Source organism: Somniosus microcephalus, chromosome 7, assembly GCF_052327205.1.
Source record: "Somniosus microcephalus isolate GS21.2 chromosome 7, FLI_Smic_1.0, whole genome shotgun sequence".
NCBI lineage: Eukaryota > Metazoa > Chordata > Chondrichthyes > Squaliformes > Somniosidae > Somniosus > Somniosus microcephalus.
In genome coordinates this window covers 36629493-36649554 of record NC_140993.1, presented here as the reverse complement: position 1 = coordinate 36649554, position 20062 = coordinate 36629493, and the positions used below count along the sequence as shown (strand labels likewise).

Below are 20062 nucleotides of genomic sequence, written 5' to 3'. Positions count from 1 at the left end.
ATACGTACAAAGGAAGGCATGCACTTTTATATCCAAAAAGGCATGTTTGATTGAATGATGTAATGTTAGTGCCATGATTTACAGAAAAACATAAACATTAACTTTGTAGCTCGTGAAATAATGATTTTAACGCCTGTTTTTGCAATTGTTGGTCAATAAACAGGGACTTTAAAATTGTACTGAAAATTATATACACACTTCATTTATTTTTAACAGAAAGGATGTGGGTTTGAAGAGATTTTTTCCCAAGAGCCTGTTGGATTCAGTAAAGGTAAGCCTATTTGGATGAAAACTTCAGCAGTTTCCCTCCTTGGTAGGGTCTGTGCATCAGCATCATCTGGTGCTTATACATGTGCATAATGTTTACGCAAGCAAGCAAAATGAAAATTCAGAAGGAGAAATGAAATGTCCCAATGGTGATTTAGAATTCAACTATTAGCCAAGATGTGCAAGATATTTATTATCAAATGAGCTGCTTCTATGAAGTAGATGCGTTTGGAATGCGTTCCGACTGTGAGGTTTCTGACATTTTCGGTGGACTTTATGGATTCTCTGCTCTTATGATAGTTCAATGATGTGGAAAAAGATACTGTCTGTAAAATTAGAAGATTTATTGATGACATTGCACTGAGAGATCTGGAACAAGGAGATTGATGGTGTTTTAAAGGGATTGGAAGCATTTAAACAAATAGGCAAAGGAGTGTGCTTTATAAGCTTTTGTGGTTTTCATTCATTTTACTGTTTGCAACTGAAAAGGCAGACTTGCAATTTACTTCCATGCCTCTGCCAACATTGCTGTACAGCTAGTAGCATCAAAGTGCAAGATTGCACTCAGGAGACATGCCCTTCCAGTTTCTCCTCAGTCCCTCCTGGGAAGTACATGGCTTCTTGTACTTGCCCACAATGGCATGCCTGACATTGGTAATTCAGTGTGAGACTTTGCATAGATATTCTGTACAGCATATTAAACCTATAATGTGCAATCCAAAATCCAAATTATAGATGATACTTCGATTATGGTGTCACTATTTATTTGTTTTGCTATCACCTTGGCTGAAGAAAAGCAAGCTTTTGTTTTTATGAGGCATGATGCTTTAATTAGGAAATTAAAATGATACATTTTTAGGCAAATTTCAGCTTTTAAAATCTGAAAGGGGAAGAAAAATATAGAGCCAGTACTTTTTATTCAAAGTAATCATATATCCATGAGTGCACATAATTAAGTTCCCATTTAAAGTCATTCATTCAGACCTTAATTTTATATTTGTATTATAAATGTATTTATCCACATTTCTACTCGAAATTGGCCATGCCAACTTGTACTGTAATTACAACCTTCCACCAGTGGTGGTGATGCACCACTTCTACGAGGAGGAGAGTGTAATTACAGTATGACAAGTAAGCAGTTTCTATTATAAATGTGGAAATACGAATTTATAATAGCAAAAGTTGACTAGGTGTGCTGATATAGATTATAGGTATGATATTGCTATAAAATATTTTGTTGAGTTTTTAAATCATCAATGGTTTACCTCCAAGGAAATCCCCTTTGAGTTGCTCATTGAGGTCAGAAGGATTGAAAGTGATTGCAGCCTGAACTTTGGCATGATCTGAGAGCCGACCTGGAGCCAGCCGACCACGGAAACCACACTACTGGCTGGGAATGCAAAACACCCATTCACTTGCATGGTTTCCCAAGGTCATGCAGTCCTAGACTGGATCTCTGGCTAGTCTTAAACTATTGCATTCAGTAGAGTTGTTTTGGGATGCTCTTTATTAGCAATGTTATGCAACAGTCTAGTCAAGATAAGATATGACCCGTGTGTTTCTTTTGCCGTTAAATATAAATTAAAAAAAATCTGAGTCATGTACAGAGACTACACTTCTAAAGTATCACTATGAAGAGCTATGGGACGTCCTGAGGTTGTGAAAGGCGATACAACAGGACTACAGTAACTGCTCGTTGTAGGGAGTAGGTTTATTTGAAGGATAACATATTTGCAGAGCCCTTTCAGTTGTTTGAAAAGTGGTACCTTTCCTAAGGTTAATATCAAAATTCTGCCAAAATAGAATCATTTAAATTATTTAGTGAGTGATCTTAAGTGGGTTCACTAACAAGGCAGCTTTTATCTCATAACTTGTACCAGAAGTCAAAAAGTTATGTTGCTGTAGACCTGTAGGTAAAATATGAATTCTGTGATTCGGTGACTAAACTGTGCACCAAAATTAATGTAATAGAGTTATACAGCACAGAAAGAGGCCCTTCGGCCCATCGTGTCCGCACCGGCCATCAAGCCCTGTCTATTCTAATCCCATTTTCCAGCACTTGGTCCGTAGCCTTGTATGCTATGGCGTTTCAAGTGCTCATCTAAATGCTTCTTGAATGTTGTGAGGGTTCCTGCCTCTACCACCCTTTCAGGCAGTGAGTTCCAGATTCCAACCACCCTCTAGGTGAAAAAGTTTTTCCTCAAATCCCCTCTAAACCTCCTGCCCCTTACCTTGAAACTATGCCCCCTGGTTATTGACCCCTCTGCTAAGGGGAGAAGTTCCTTACTATCTACCCTATCTATGCCCCTCATAATTTTGTACACCTCAATCAGGTCCTCCCTCAGCCTTCTCTGCTCTAATGAAAACAACCCCAGCTTGTCCAGTCTCTCCTCATAGCTGAAGCGCTCCAGCCCAGGTAACACCCTGGTGAATCTCCTCTGCACCCTCTCCAATGCAATCACATCCTTCCAATAGTGTGGCGACCAGAACTGCACACAGTATTCCAGCTGTGGCCTAACTAGTGTTTTGTACAGCTCCATCATAACCTCCCTGCTCTTCTATTCTATGCCTCGGCTAATGAAGGCAAGTATCCCATATGCCTTTTTTAACCACCTTATCTACCTGTCCTGCTGCCTTCAGGGATCTATGTACATGCACACCAATGCCCCTCTGATCCTCTGTCCTTCATAGGGTCTTACCATTCATTGTGTATTCCCTTGTCTTGTTAGTCCTCCCAAAATGTTTCACCTCTCATTTTTCAGGGTTAAATTCCATTTGCCACTGTTCTGCCCATCGTAAGGTCAGAAGTGGGGATGTTCGCTGATGATTGCACACTGTTCAGCACCATTCGAGACTCGTCAGATACTGACGCAGTCCGTGTCCATATGCAGCAAGACCTGGACAACATTCAGACTTGGGCTGACAAGTGGCAAGTAACATTCGCACCACACAAGTGCCAGGCAATGACCATCTCCAACAAGCGAGACTCTGACCATCTCCAACAAGCGAGACTCTAACCATCTCCCCTTGACATTCAATGGCATTACCATCGCTGAATCCCCCACTATCAACATCATGGGGGTTACCATTGATCAGAAACTGAACTGGACCAGCCATATAAATACTGTGGCTACAAGAGCAGGCCAGAGGCTGGGAATTCTGCGGCGAGTGTCTCACCTCCTGTCTCCCCAAAGCCTTTCCACCATCTACAAGGCACAAGTCAGGAGTGTGATGTAATACTCTCCACTTGCCTGGATGAGTGCAGCTCCAACAACACTCAAGAAGCTCGACACCATTCAGGATAAAGCAGCCCGCTTGATTGGCACTCCATCCACCACCTTCAACATTCACTCCCTCCACCACCGGCGCACTGTGGCTACAGTGTGTACCATCTACAAGATGCACTGCAGCAACTTGCCAAAGCTCCTTCAACAGCACCTTCCAAACCTGCGACCTCTATACCACTTAGAAGGACAAGGGCAGCAGATGCATGGGAACATCACCACCTACAAGTTCCCCTCCAAGCCACACACCATCCTGACTTGGACCTGTATCGCCGTTCCTTCACTGTCGCTGGGCCAAAATCCTGGAACTCCCTTCCTAACAGTATTGTAGGTGTATGGACTGCAGCGATTCAAGAAGGCGGCTCGCCACCATCTTCTAAAGGGCAATTAGGGATGGGCACTAAATGCAGGCCTAGCCAGCGACGCCCACATCCCATCAATGAATAAAAAAATTTAAAAAAATAACAAACCCATCTATATCGTCCTGTAGCCTGAGGCTTCCCTCCTCGCTATTTACCATTCCACCAATTTTCGTGTCATCTGCGAACTTACTGATCATACCTCCTACATTCATATCTAAATCATTAATGTACACAACAAACAGCTAAGGACCCAGCACCGACCCCTGCGGTACACCACTGGACACAGGCTTCCAGTCACAAAAACAACCTTCGACCATCATCCTCTGCCTCCTGCCACTAAGCCAATTTTGGATCCAATGTGCCAAATTGCCCTGGATCCCATGGGCTCTTACCTTCTTGACCAGTCTCCCATGTGGGACTTTATCAAAAGCCTGACTGAAGTCCATGTAGACTACATCAACTGCACTACCCTCATCCACACACCTAGTCTAGACACTGCATATGGATACTTAGTTTTGACTTCAGCTATTGACTGTTTTGCTGTACTTCTGATTGTGATGTACTGAATGGGAATTTGTGACTTTAAAAAGTGTGAACTGAAAAGTATCATGTGAATGGATGACTGAATGGAGGGAATAGAAGGGATCAAGAGGCCATGAACTTCTATGAAAAAAATATTTCTTCATTCACGGGATGTGGGCATCACTGGCAAAACAAAATTTATTGCCCATCCCTACATGCCCTTGAGAAAGTGGTGGTGAGCCGCCATCTTGAACTGCTGCAGTCCGTGTGGTGAAGGTACTCCCACAGTGCAGTTAAGTAGGGAGTTCCAGGATTTTGACCCAGCGACGATGAAGGATCAGCAATATATTTCCAAGTCAGAATGGTGTGTAACTTGGAGAGGAACTTAGTGGCGGTGGTGTTCCCATGCGCCTGCTGGCTGCCCTTGTCCTTCTAGGTGGTAGAGATCGCGGGTTTGAGAGGTACTGTCGAAGAAGCCTTGGTGAGTTATTGCAGTGCACCTTGTAGATGGTAAACACTGCAGCCATGGTGCGCCAGTGGTGGAGGGAGTGAATGTTTAAGGTGGTGGACGGCATGCTGATCAAGCAGACTGCTTTATCGAGCTTCCTGAGTGTTGTTAGAGTTGCACTCATCCAGGCAAGTGAAGAGTATTCGATCACACTCCTGACTTGTGCCTTGTCAATGGTGGAAAGGTTTTGGTGAGTCACCTGCTGCAGAATACTCAGCCTCTGACCTTGTAGCCACAGTATTTATGTGGCTGGTCCTGGTTTTTGATCTACGGTGACACCCAGGATGTTGATGGTGGGGGATTTGACGATGGTAATGCCATTGCATGTCATGGGAAGGTAGTTAGACTCTCTCTTGTTGGAGATGACATTGCCTGGCACTTGTGTGGCGCGAATGTTATTTGCTACTTACCAGCCCAAGCCTGGATGTTGTCCAAGTCTTGTTGCATGCGGGCATGGATGGCCTCATTATCTGAGGAATTGCGAATGGAACTGATCACGATGGAGGGAAGGTCATTGATGAAGCAGCTGAAGATGGATGGACCTAAGACACTGCCCTGAGGAACTCCTCCAGTGATGTCCTGGGGTTGAGATGATTGGCCTCCAACAACCACAACCAGCTCCCTTTGTGCTAGGTACGATTAATGGGACTGAAAGCCAATAAATGCCCTGGACCTGATGGCCTACATCCTAGGGTTTTGAAAGAAGTGGCTATAGCGATAGTGGATGTATTGGTTGTCATCTTCCAAAATTCCATTGATTCTAGAACGGTTTCTACAGATTGGAAGATAGCAAATGTAACCCCACTATTTAAGAAAGGAGGGAGAGAGAAAACAGGGAACTACAGACCAGTTAGCCTGACATCAGTAGTAGGGAAAATGCTAGAATCTGTTATTAAGGACGTGGTAACGGCACTTGGAAAATAATAATAGGATTGGGCAGAGTCAACACGGATTTATGAAAGGGAAATCATGTTTAACGAATCTGTTCGAATTTTTTGAGGTTGTAACTAGCAAAATAGATAAGGGGGAATCAGTGGATGTGGTGTATTTGGATTTTCAGAAGGCATTCGATAAGGTGCCACACAAGAGGTTATTAAACAAAATTGGTGCTCAGGGGATTGGGGTAATATACTAGCATGTATTGAGGATTGGTTAATAGACAGAAAACAGAGAGCAGGAATAAACGCGTCATTTTCAGGTTGTCAGACTGTAACCAGTGGGGTACTGCAAGGATCAGTGCTTGGGCCTTAGCCATTCACAATCTATATCAATGATTTGGATGAGGTGACCAAATGTAATATATCCAAGTTTGCTGATTATACAAAGCTGGGTGGGAATGTAAGTTGCGAGGAGGATGCAAAGATTCTTCAAGATGATATAGACAGGCTAAGTGAGTGGGCAAGAACATGGCAAATGGAATATAATGTGGAGAAATGTGAAGTTATCCACTTTGGTAGGAAAAATAGAAAATCGAGAGTATTTTTTAAATGGTGAGGGATTGGGAAATGTTGGTGTTCAGAGGGACCTGGGTGTCCTTGTACATGAATCACTGAAAGTTAACATGCAGGTACAGCAAGCAATTAGGAAAGCAAATGGTATGTTGGCCTTTATTACAAGAGGATTTGAGTATAAGAGTAAAGATGTCTTACTGCAATTATATAGGGCCCTGGTGAGACCACACCTGGAGTACTGTGTACTGTTTTGGTCGTCTTACCTAAGGAAGGATATACTTACTATAGGGGGAGTGCAACGAAGGTTCACCAAACTGGTTCCTGGGATGGGGGGATTGTCCTATGAGGAGAGATTGAGTAGACTAGGCCTATATTCTCTGGAGTTTAGAAGAATGAGAGGTGATCTCATTGAAACATACACAATTCTTACAGGGCTTGATCGGGTAGGTGCGGGGTGGATGTTTCCCCTGGCTGGGGAGTCTCGAACCAAGGGTCACAGTCTCAGAATAAGGGGTCGGCCATTTAGGACTGAGATGATGAGAAATTTCTTCAATCAGAGGGTGGTGAATCTTTGGAATTCTCTGCCCCAGAGGGCTGTGGAGTCATTGAGTATATTCAAGACAGAGATCGAGAGATTTTTGGATATTAAGGGAATCAAGGGATATGGGGATAGTGCAGGATAGTGGAGTTGAGGTAGAAGATCTTATTGAATGGCGGAGCAGGCTCAAGGGGCCAAATGGCCGACTCCTGCTCCTATTTCTTATGTTCTTATTCCAGCCAGTGGAAAAATTTCCCCTGATCTCCATTGACTTCAGTTTTGTTAGGGCCCCTTGTTCAAAGGCTGCCTTGATGTCAAGGGCAGTCACTCTCACTTCACCTCTGGAAATCAAATCTCTTTGTCCATGTTTGGACCAAAGGCTATAATGAGGTCTGGAGCCAAGTGGTCCTGGTGGAACCTAAACTGAGCATCCGTGAGCAGGTTATTGGTGAGTAAGTGCCACTTAATAGCACTGTCGACGACACCTTCCATCACATTGCTGATGATTGAGAGTAGACTGATGGGGCGGCAATTGGCTGGATTGGATTTGTCCTGCTTTTTGTAGTTCGGACATACCTGGACAATTTTCCACTTTGTCGGTAGATGTCAGTGTTGTAGCTGTACTGGAACAGCTTGGCTAGGGGCCCGTAGCCTTTGCTGTATCCTGTGCGCTTAACCGTTTCTTGATATCACGTGGAGTGAATCGAATTGGCTGAAGACTGGCATCTGTGATGGTGGAGGCCTCCGGAAGAGGCCAAGGTGCATCATCCGCTCGCCACTTCTAGCTGAAGATGGTTGCAAATGCTTCAGCCTTGTCTTTTGCATTCGCGTGGTGGGCTCCGCCATCATTGAAGATGGAGATATTCATGGAGCCTCCTCCTCCAGGTCGTTGTTTGGTTGTCCACCACCATTCATGATGAAATGTGGCAGGACTGCAGAGTTTACATCTGATCTGTTGGTTGTGGGCTTGCTTAGGCCTGTGTACAGCAGGGGTGGCCAATTATTTGGGCTGGAGGGCCACTTAACAAGTTTTGGTGAGCTGTTGAGGGCCGCACACCAACATTCCCGTTAAGCTGCGCAGACGCGCAGTGGTCTGGAGGTCCCGCACAGGCCGCTCAGTGGCTTTTAAGTTAATAGCTGTGTAATTAATACAGTAATGAGCACAATTAAATTGCTCACCAATTGCTTAACTAGCAGAGGGTGTTAAGTTAGTGAATAAATCTGTTTACCAATTTACTAATTATCATTTAGTATAAATCAGTGTTAAATAAATACATTTGAGATAATTAAAATGCTAATTAGTAAACACCAGTTTTGTATTAGTTAGGTGATGGATGATACCCGTTAACCTGTTATTAACTATCAGCCACCCCATTACTGGGGGTTGGGCTTGGGGTGATGGGCCTGTGCCCTCCTCGCTGCTACATCCACTGGTTATGGGGCCGCGCTACCGTAATAAAAGGCCCTTCCCCGGGGGGGACTGTACCCAATCTGCGACTCCTGGCTGCCTTCAGACCACCTCAGCCTCCAGTGTCTGTATCTTCGCCTCCCGTCTTTAAGGCCCATTACTAGACACCCTGTTGCCTCGGAACCAATGACTCGTCACCTGACATCACTTGGACCGTATTTGGCCCGCTACTGGTCTTCCGCTGTTTTGCATGTATGTAGTCCTGTGTTGTAGCTTCACCAGGTTGGCACCTCATTTTCAGGTACGCCTGGTGCTACTCCTGGCATGCACTTCTATACTCTTCATTGAACCAGGGTTGGTCCCCTGGCTTGATGGTAATGGTAGAGTGAGGGATATGCCGGGCCATGAGGTTACAAATTGTGGTGGAATACAATTCTGCTGCTGCTGATGGCCCACACTGCCTCATGGGTGACCAGTTTTGCGCTGCCAGATCTGTTCTTAATTTAGCACGGTGGTAATGCCGCAAACCACAATGGTGGGTGTCCTCGGTGTGAAGATGGGACTTTGTCACTCTGACGAATTCTGTCATGGACAGATGCATCTGTGACAAGACCACAGATTGGACTTGGACAATGGCGGTACTGCCAAACCACTCTTGGTGGTGCACATTGATGCCCTCCACCCAGAATACATTCTGTGCCTTTGCTACACTCTGTGCCCCCTCCAAGTGGCGTTCAACGTGGAGGAGTACTGGAGGATGGTAGGAAGGCAAGAGGTTTCCTTGGGGAAAAGAGCAGGGAAGTGATACTAATTGGATAGCTCTTTCAAAGAGCCGGCACAGACACAGTGGGCTGAATGGCCTGATGCCATGAGTCTTCATGGATTCCAGAGTCAATGTTGAGGACTCCCAGGGCAATGCCTTCCCGACTGTGCCACCACTTCTTGTGGATCAGTCCTGCTGGTGATGGAGGAGTCTGGGACATTGGCTGATGGGCATGATTCTGTATCACTAGGCTGTTGCTTCACTCGCCTGTGGGGCAGCTCCCCTAGCTTTGATGCAAGTCCCCAGATTTAGTGAGGAGGAATTTTCAGGGCCGACTGTGCTGGGTGTGCCTTTGTCACGTCTGAAACTGATGCCTATGTCGCAGCTTAGTGGTCTGACCGGTTTATTCTTTGTAGCAGCTTAATACAAGCGAGTGGCTTGCTAGGTGGTTTCAGAGGGCAGTTGAGAGTCAACCACATCGCCAGACCGAGTAAGGATGGCAGGTTTCCTTCCGTAAAGGACATTAGTGAACCAGTTGGGTTTTTACGACAATCCAATAGCTTCATGGTCACCATCACCAGCTTTTTATTCCAGATTTATTTAATTGTGTTTTAAACTGAATTCAAATTCACAAACTTCCATGGTGGGATTTCATCGAATACAACAACACAGAAGGAGGCCATTAGGCCCATCGAGTCTGTACCAGCTCTTTCAAAGAGCAATCGGTTAGTCCCACTTCCCTGCTCTTTCCCCATATCCCTGCAATTTTTCCTCCTTCAAGTATTTATCCAATTCCCTTTTGAAGGTTACAATTGAATCTGTTTCCACCACCGTATCAGGCAGTGCATTCCAAATCCTAACCATTCATTGCGTAATAAAGGCCCAGAAATTCGGCTCTCCCCGGGTGAGTACGCACGGGGTACTCACCCGTAGGCCGAATGGAAATGCCGGTTTCCTGCATGCGCGGGAAACCGGCACTTCCGATCCTCTGAACGAAGGGGTTCAGAGGTCGAACGCGCGCGCAGTGGAGGCTGCGCGTGCACTTTGAACTTAGTTTTTTTTTGCAGGTTTTCACGCGAGGTTAAGCCTGCAGGATTTACGCATTTAAAAAGCAGGCGTAAGGCCTGCTTTTTACAAGGTAAGTGGTCAATTAATTAAAATTAAAACATTTTTTCCACAGGTTTATTATTTTTAAATACTTTAAAGCAAGGTAAGTTTATTTTTAGCCCCTTTTTTTAATAAAAAAAAATTTCAAAAATTTAAATTATTGTTTAAAGTAGTTATTTAATGTAATTTATAGCTTATTTAAAAAGTGTGATTTAAAAAAAAAAAAAATTATTTGACGGTTTACTGCTATTTTGGGGCTCGTAGTATTCATAAGTTTCCACAGGTCTTCCTGTCAATCTTATGAATGGGCTTTTCCCTCCTCCGATTGGCTGCCCATGGCTCACGTGATCTCGGGGACGCATCGCACTAACTACGCCCCTGGGACACGTAAGCACAGTGCGCCGGGAATTTGAGCAGGCCCCGGAGCGGAATTCCACAGGGCCCTACAGCTCAACTGCCGGCGCGCAAGGTAAGTGCAGGTCGGGGGGCTTGCACCTGCGGGAAGCCCCCGACCCGAATTTCTGGGCCAAAGTTTTTCCTCATGTCGCCTTGGTTCTTTTCCAGTCACCTTAAGTCGGCGCCCTCTGGTTATCAATCCATCAGCCATTGAAAATAGTTTCTCTTTATTTACTCTATATCTAAATACTTCATGATTTTAAACACCTCTATCAAATCTCCCCTTAGCCCTCTCTGCACTAAGGAGAACAGCCCCAGCTTCTCCAGTCTATCCACGTAACTGTAATCCCTCATCCCTGGAACCATTCTAGTAAACCTCTTTACTCTCTCTAAAGCCTTCACGTCCTTTTTAAAGTGTGGTGCCCAGAATTAGTCACAATACTTCAACTGGGACCAAACTCTTGTTTTATGTAGGTTTAGCATAACTTCCTGGCTTTTGTACTCTATGCGTCTATTTATAAAGCCCATTTGAACTTGTGTCCCTGGATTACTGGTCCAGTAACGTGACCATGGCGCTACTATACCCATACTATGTAAATTGTGGAGTTTATACCAAAATGGAAGTAACATTTCTTGGGTATAAATCCAGACAGAACAGATGAGTAAGGAAATAGTTTAGCATTTTATTGGTATGAACATCCAAGTAAATCCCAGTCTCCCAAACTGATATGCATCAGCAGCGATTATCTGAGTTCGTCCAAAAAAGATATGAATTAGTAAAGTGCTAATTGTGGTAAGTGATTAAGATGCATTTGCTGAAATGGGATGCAGTGTGTCAAAGATCCCACTTTTAATTAAAAATATCTGATGTGCTGTAAATTATATGTTGTGCTTTGGAAAGCCTGCGTAGGTAATATTGATTGTAGTTGTTTAATTGTAATGTTTCCCAATGCCAATTCAGTCATTTGCAACAGATGATTAATACATACATTCTCATCAGTAATGGACAGTTGTCGGCAGAAAGAGTAACACTTGAAAATAAATCAGGTTGTTAAACGGCATCAAAACAAGCTGTGAAAATGAGCTGAGTTACTCTTGTACTAGACTTATGTGGAATAGAGCTTCAGTTAATCTGCACTACTGTATTAGAGTCATAGAGTTTTACAGCACAGAAAGAGGCCCTTCGGCCCATCGTGTCTGCGCCGCCCATCCATCCCTGTCCAGTCTAATCCCATTTTCCAGCATTTGGTCCATAGCCTTGTATGCAATGGCATTTCAAGTGCTCATCCAAATGCTTCTTGAATGTTGTGAGGGTTCCTGCCTCCACCACCCTTTCAGGCATTGAGTTCCACATTCCAACCACCCTCTGGGTGAAAAAGTTCCTCCTCAAATCCCCTCTAAATCTCCTGCCCCTTACCCTGAATCTATGCCCCCTTGTTATTGACCCCCCCCACTAAGGGGAAAAGTTCCTCTTTATCTACCCTATCTATGCCCCTCATTATTTTGTACACCTCAATCAGGTCCCCCCTCAGCCTTCTCTGCTCCAAGGAAAACAACTCCAGCCTGTCCAGCCTCTCTTCATAGCTGAGGCGCTCCATCCCAGGTAACATCCTGGTGAATCTTCTCTGCACCCTCTCCAAAGCAATCACATCCTTCCTATAGTGAGGCGACCAGAACTGCACACAGTACTCCAGCTGTGGCCTCACCAGCGTTTTGTACAGCTCCATCATAACCTCCCTGCTCTTATATTCTATGCCTCGGCTAATGAAGGCAAGTATCCCATATGCCTTTTTAACCACCTTATCTACCTGCTCCGCTGCCTTCAGGGATCTATGTACATGTACACCAAGGTCCCTCTGACCCTCTGTACTTCCTAGGGTCCTACCACTCATTGTGTATTCCCTTGCCTTATTTGTCCGTCCAAAATGCATCACCTCGCACTTTTCAGGGTTAAATTCCATTTGCCACTTTTCCGCCCATCTGACCAACCCGTTTATATCGTCCTGTAGCCGGAGGCTTTCCTCCTCGCAATTTACCACCCCACCAATTTTCGTGTCATCTGCGAACTTACTGATCATACCTTTTACATTTTCATCCAAATCATTTTATGTAGATCACAAACAATAAGGGACCCAGCACCGATCCCTGAGGTACCCCACTGGACACAGGCTTCCAGTCACAAAAGCAACCTTCGACCATCACCCTCTGCCTCCTGCCACTCAGCCAGTTTAGGATCCAACGCGCCAAGGCACCCTGGATCCCATGGGCTCTTACCTTCTTGACCAGTCTCCTATGCGGGACTTTGTCAAAAGCTTTACTGAAGTCCATGTACACCACATCCACAGCATTTCCCTCATCCACCCCACTAGTCACCCCCTCGAAAAATTCGATCAGATTTGTTAGACATGATTTACCCTTGACAAAGCCATGCTGACTATCCCCGATTAATCCTTGCCTCTCCAAGTGGAGATTAATTTTGTCCCTCAGAATTTTTTCCAATAATTTCCCCACCACAGATGTTAGACTCACTGGCCTGTAATTCCCTGGTTTATCCCTGCTACCCTTCTTGAATAATGGTACTACGTTAGCTGTTCTCCAGTCCTCTGGTACATCCCCTGTGGCCAGAGAGGTTCTGAAAATTAGTGTCAGAGCCCCTGCAATCTCCTCCCTTGCCTCCCACAGCAGCCTGGGATACATCTCGTCCGGGCCTGGGGATTTATCCACTTTTTGGCCCGCTAAAACCGCTAGCACCTCCTCCCTCTCGATGCTAATATGTTCAAGTATGTCACAGTCCCCTTGCCCGATTTCTATGTCTGCATCGTCTTTCTCCATAGTGAACACAGATGCAAAAAATTCATTTAAAACCCCGCCTACATCCTCTGGCTCTACACACAGATTGCCACTTTGGTCCCTAATGGGCCCTACCCTTTCCCTGGTTATCCTCTTGCCCTTAATATACTTATAAAACATCTTAGGATTTTCCTTTATTTTGCTCGCCAGTGTTATTTCATGGCCCCTCCTCGCCCTCCTAATTTCTTTTTTAAGTATGCCCCTGCACTTTTTATACTCCTCTAGGGCTTCTTCTGTCTTTAGTCTTTTGTAACTGCCAAAAGCCCCCCTTTTTTTCCTAATGCATTTTTGTATATCCCTTGTCATCCAAGGTTCCCTTTGCTTGTTGGTCCCACCCTTGACCTTTACAGGAACATGTTGGCGTTGTACTCTCTCTATTTCCCTTCTGAAAGTCTCCCACTGTTTTGATGTGGATTTTCCTATAAGCAGCTGCTCCCAGTCCACTTTGGCCAGATCCTGCCTTATCATATTAAAATCGGCCTTCCCCCAATTTAGAACCCTTATTTCCGGGCCGTCTTTGTCTTTTTCCATGACCACCTTAAATCTCACCGAATTATGGTCACTGTCGCCAAAATGCTCTCCTACTGACACTTCCACCACTTGCCCGGCTACATTCCCCAGAATTAGGTCCAGTACCGCCCCCTCTCTTGTAGGACTTTCTACATGTTGGCTCAAAAAGCTCCTGGATGCACTTTAAGAATTCTGCACCCTCTAAGCCTTTCACACTCTGACTGTCCCAATTTATATTGGGGAAGTTGAAATCCCCCACTATTATTACCCTATTATTTTCGCACTTCTCGGAGATTTGCCTACATATCTGTTCCTCTATCTCCCCCTGACTGTTTGGGGGCCTATAGTACACTCCCAGCAAAGTGCTTGCCCCCTTTTTGTTTTTAAGTTCTACCCATATGGCCTCATTAGAGGAACCTGCTAATATATCATCCCTCCTTACAGCAGTAATTGACTCCTTAATTAATATTGCAACGCCCCCTCCCCTTTTACACCCCCCTCTGTCTCGCCTGAAGATTCTATACCCCGGAATATTGAGCTGCCAGTCCTGACCCTCCCTCAACCATGTCTCCGTGATAGCAACAATATCGTACTCCCATGTGTTCAACAACAACTTCAGTTTATCCACCTTATTTGCAAGACTCCTTGCATTAAAATAAATGCCTTCCAGCCCTGCCATATTCTCTTTTGCCTTCACATATTTGCTCTGCCTTCCCAGCTGACTTGTTTTTCCCTCTGTATTTGGCCGTAAATCACCCCCTACTATAGCTCCACTCTGTACCCCAACCCCCTGCCAAGTTAGTTTAAACCCTCCCCAGCAGTGCTAGCAAACCTCCCCGCAAGGATATTGGTTCCCCCCTGGTTCAGGTGTAAACCGTCCGACTTGTACAAGTCCCACCTTTCCCAGAAGCAGACCCAGTGATCCAGGAAACTAAAGCCCTCCCCCTTGCACCATCCCTTTAGCCACGCATTCATCTGTTCTATCTTCCTATTCCTATACTTACTAGCACGTGGCACCGGGAGTAATCCAGAGATTACAACCTTTGAGGTCCTGCTCCTTAATCCTTCACCTAGCTCCCTAAATTCTTGCTGCAGGACCTCATCCCTCTTTTTACCTATGTCGTTGGTACCAATGTGGACCACGACCACTGGCTGTTCTCCCTCCCCCTCCAGAATGCCCTGCAGCCGCTCAGTGACATCCTTGACCCTGGCACCAGGGAGGCAACAAACCATCCTGGATTCACGTCTACGGCCACAGAAACGCCTATCTGTTCCCCTTACTATAGAATCCCCTACCACTATTGCTCTCCCACTCTTTTTCCCCCCTTCCTGGGCAGCAGGAGCACCCCCAGTGCCAGGAAGTTGGCCGCTGCTGCCTTCCCCTGGTGAGTCATCCCCCTCAACAGTATCCAAAGCGGTATACTTGTTTGAAAGGGGGATGTCCGCAGGGGTTCCCTGCACTACCTGCCTGCCTTTGTTGCTCCGCCTGATGGTCACCCCCTGTGCTGCCCTACCCTGAGGCGTGCACAACTCGCTAAACGTGTTATCCACGAGCCTTTCAGCATCGCGCATGCTCCAAAATTCATCCACCCGCAGCTCGAGCGCCGCAATGCGGTCTACAAGTAGCTGCAGCTGGATGCATTTCCTGCACACATGGTCATCAGGGACACTGGCAGCATCCCTGACTTCCCACATAGAGCAGGAGGAGCAGAGCACGGGTCTGAACTCTCCTGCCATGACTTACCCCTTTAATTACTTTAAAAATTTATTCAATACCCCAGTTACAGGTATGCTCTAGGGTGCTTTATTTACCAACTATCCCCACTACACCACAGAAATTTAACACCACAGAATTCAAGCTTGTATTGAAAAAAGAGAAATACTCACCAACCAATCACCTACCTGCTCCCTGGTGACGTCACACACTGATTACTTTTTACCTCTCTCCCCGCTGCTGAGTTGGTATGCCTCACCTCTCTCCGGTTTTTATACCGGGCTCCGACTCACTGCTCCCGACTGGTCTCGGGCCTCGCTGGTCGCCGGGTTTTCTCCCGAGCTCCTCCTCGCTGCTCCCGCTGGTCCCGACTGGTCTCGGGCCTCGCCTCTCTCCGGTTTTTATACCGGGCTCCGACTCACTGCTCCCGACTGGTCTCGGGCCTCGCTGGTCGCCGGGTTTTCTCCCGAGCTCCTCCTCGCTGCTCCCGCTGGTCCCGACTGGTCTCGGGCCTCGCCTCTCTCCGGTTTTTATACCGGGCTCCGACTCACTGCTCCCGACTGGCCTCGGGCCTCGCTGGTCGCCGGGTTTTCTCCCGAGCTCCTCCTCGCTGGTCCCGACTGGTCTCGGGCCTCGCCTCTCTCCGGTTTTTATACCGGGCTCCGACTCACTGCTCCCGACTGGTCTCGGGCCTCGCTGGTCGCCGGGTTTTCTCCCGAGCTCCTCCTCGCTGCTCCCGCTGGTCCCGACTGGTCTCGGGCCTCGCCTCTCTCCGGTTTTTATACCGGGCTCCGACTCACTGCTCCCGACTGGTCTCGGGCCTCGCTGGTCGCCGGGTTTTCTCCCGAGCTGCTCCCGCTGGTCCCGACTGGTCTCGGGCCTCGCCTCTCTCCGGTTTTTATACCGGGCTCCGACTCACTGCTCCCGACTGGTCTCGGGCCTCGCTGGTCGCCGGGTTTTCTCCCGAGCTCCTCCTCACTGCTCCCGCTGGTCCCGACTGCTATTGTGGAACATAGCATAAGAAATCGGAGCAGGAGAAGGCCATTCAGCCCTTCGAGCCTGCTCCGCCATTCAATGAGATCATGGCTGATCTTCTACCTTATCTCCACTTTCATGCACTATCCCTATATCCCTTGATTCTCTTAATATTCAAAAATCTGTCGGTCTCTGTCTTGAACATACGCAACGACTGAGCCTCTGTGGGGTAGAGAATTCCAAAGATTCTCCACCCTCTTGAGTGAAGAAATTTCTCCTCATCTCAGTCCTAAATGGCCGACCCCTTATTCTGAGACTGTGACCCCTGGTTCTTGATTCCCCAGCCAGGGGAAACATCCTCCCTGCATCTACCCTGTCAAGCCCTGTAAGAATTTTGTATGTTTCAATGAGATCACCTCTCATTCTTCTAAACTCTAGAGAATATAGGTCTACTCAATCTCTCCTCATAGGACAATCCCCCCATCCCAGGAATCAGTCTGGTGAATCTTCGTTTCACTCCCTCAAAAGCAAGTCTATCCTTCCTTAGGTAAGGGAACCAAAACTGTACACAATACTCCAGGTGTGGTCTTACCAGGGCCCTATATAATTGCAGTACGACGTCTTTACTCTTATACTCAAATCTTCTTGTAATAAAGGCCAACATACCATTTGCTTTTCTAATTGCTTGCTGTACCTGCATGTTAACTTTCAGTGATTCGTGTACAAGGACACCCAGATCTCTCTGAACACCAACATTTCCCAATCTCTCAGCAATTAAAAAATACCCTGCTTTTCTATTTTTCCTACCAAAGTGGATAACTTCACATTTCTCCACATTATATTCCATTTGCCATGTTCTTGCCCACTCACTTAGCCTGTCTATATCATCTTGAAGAATCTTTGCATCCTCCTCACAACTTACATTCCCACCCAGCTTTGTATAATCAGCAAACTTGGATATATTACAAACAAAAACAGAAAACGCTGGAAAAACTCAGCAGGCCAGGCAACATCTGTGGAGAGAGAAACAGAGTTAACGTTTCGGGTCGAAACCCTTCTTCAGAACTGAGGAAAAAAAGACAGGAAATGAAACAGATTAAAAGACAGTTTGGGGGCTGGGAAATGGGGGAGGGGATGAAAGAAGAGACATTAAGAGATATTCAAGGTGAGACGAGATAGTAATAGGACAGGTAAAGAAACAAACAATGGCTCTGGATGAAGTGTGAAATGTGCCGGCAGAATGAAAGACAGCTGCCATGTGGGAGAGAGGGAAAAAAGGAAAAGGCACAAACCAAAAGTGTGGATTAAAAATATAATAGGGGCCGAGGTTATGATTTGAAATTGTTGAACTCGATATTGAGTCCGGAAGGCTGTAAAGTGCCTAATCGGAAGATGAGGTGCTGTTCCTCTATATTACAGTTGGTTCCCTCATCCAAATCAGCGATGTAGATTGTGAATAGCTAAGGCCCAAGCACTGATCCTTGCGGTACCCCACTGGTTACAGCCTGCCAAGCTGAAAATTACCCGTTTATTCCTACTCTCTGGTTTCTGTCTGTTAGCCAATCCTCAATCCATTACCCCAATCCCATGAGCCCTAATTTTGTTTAATAACCTCTTGTGTGGCACCTTATTGAATGTCTTCTGAAAATCTAAATACACCAGATCCACTGGTTCCCCCTAATTTATTCTGCTAGTTGCAACCTCAAAAAACTCTTAACAGGTTTGTCAAACACGATTTTCCTTTCATAAATTCATGTTGACTCTGCCCAATGGTGGAAGGCAACCAAATTGAAACAATTATTACAAATCACATCCATTGATAAACACTTTCAATTTACGGACATTCAGCCAATTCTCAATCCACCGCAGCATATTACCACTAATTCCACAATTCTATCTGTAGAGAAGTCTCTTATGAGGCACCTTATCTAAAGATTTCCCAAAGTCCAGGTAGTGTAAGGAATTAATATAGCGGGGCTGGGGTTATTTGTCTCTGGCCAGTCAGAAGCCTCTGAGCTGCTCCAGGGGCCCCCTTGCGGTTTCAAAGCGCTCCCCTATTCCTGAGTTCTGACCCCTGGACTTATTCGGTGGTGATGTAGACAGAAAACAACGTGACTCGTGGTTTGGGGGCAAAACAGAGCAGTATTTATTGAAAACAAAAGAAAGAAACAACTTAAAATAATCAATATGGCTCTTATGCCTGGTACAACACTTTTGCTTAAACGCAGTACACTTAGTGTCCACTAGAGGGCTCCCTACTCAGTGCAACTCTCCTTTGATTAATACACGCAGTACACTCAGTGTCCACTAGAGGGCTCCCTGCTCAGTGCAACACTGCTTTTATTTTAAATCCAGTACCTTTTACTTAAAAGACCCCTTTACTCACTACAGCACCTTAGCTTAGTGGCTTTTACTTAAAAACACAGCACTTTAATACAGTTACTTTAAAACAGCTAACCGCGTTCACCACAGCACTCCTTTGCTTGGTGCAACACCCCTTTTAATACAGTTTTAAATACAGTACTTTAAAACAGCTACTCCCTTTTAATACAGTTTTAAATACCGAATTCAGTGTTCACCATCGCACTTGTCTGCTAGGTGCAACACTGTCTTACTTAAATAGGGGAGGAAAAACAGACACAACGAGGGAAATCGACTAAAATCACAATTCTAACGAAATTCTCACTTTACTCCCACCCCTATGCCTATCCTAAGTTGCCTTGTGGAAGGCCAGAAAAATATATGCTCACCACTGCAATGCCGGCTCCGTGCCCTGCGAACTTAGATCTTCACTGCCCCGAAGTGAAAAACACCTCAGTGTTTTAAAAGTAAACTGCTGGTGTTTCGCTTCCACAGGCAGACTCCCACGCTGTAGAGGCACACGGAGGCAAGGCCAGAGAGAGAGAGAGCTTCTGGGAAGCTATCTTTTATACCCCCTTTTAGGGCCTGCCCAGCTCCTGATGTTTCTGGGCTAAAACAAAAGGGATCCAACTGCCCCATTGTCCAGTAATGGGTGATTCATCCAAACCCATTCATTTTAAACTGTTCCTTTTCTTAGTTCAAATGTCTCTTCTGTGCTGAGCTTTGAATGTAAAGCTGCAGTTTAGATGTGCCTTCATTGTGTGTGATGGGCTATTGAACCATTTCCATTCATCCTGATGGGTTTTGAATGGAGCTGTATTACTATGTAAACAGCCTGGGAGGAGTGTAAACAGAAGGCCATTGCTCTGTGGTCACCCGAAACTGCAGTCTGAAGTGGATAATCCCTTGTGTACACAAAGTAGCAGTTCCTGTAAACAAACATCGATTGTCTCTGCAGGGAGGGAACTCCCCGAACCGCCTTTGATTGGCAGTTTAGTCAGCCAGCTTTGATCCTCCTTTTTCACAGACACACACTCAAGCTGCTT

The 20062-nt window shown here is 45.8% G+C and overlaps 1 protein-coding gene across 17 annotated transcripts in view; it reads left to right on the top strand.

Moving 5' to 3' along the window:
• LOC147114610 (focal adhesion kinase 1) overlaps positions 1 to 20062 on the top strand; it is a 630568-nt gene that overhangs the window by 335759 nt on the left and 274747 nt on the right. For all 17 annotated transcript variants that reach the window (XM_085992416.1, XM_085992424.1, XM_085992409.1 and 14 more), the window contains one exon: positions 217 to 271. In XM_085992416.1, the coding sequence (XP_085848542.1) occupies positions 217 to 271 (55 nt within the window). The remainder of the gene's footprint in view (positions 1 to 216; positions 272 to 20062) is intronic.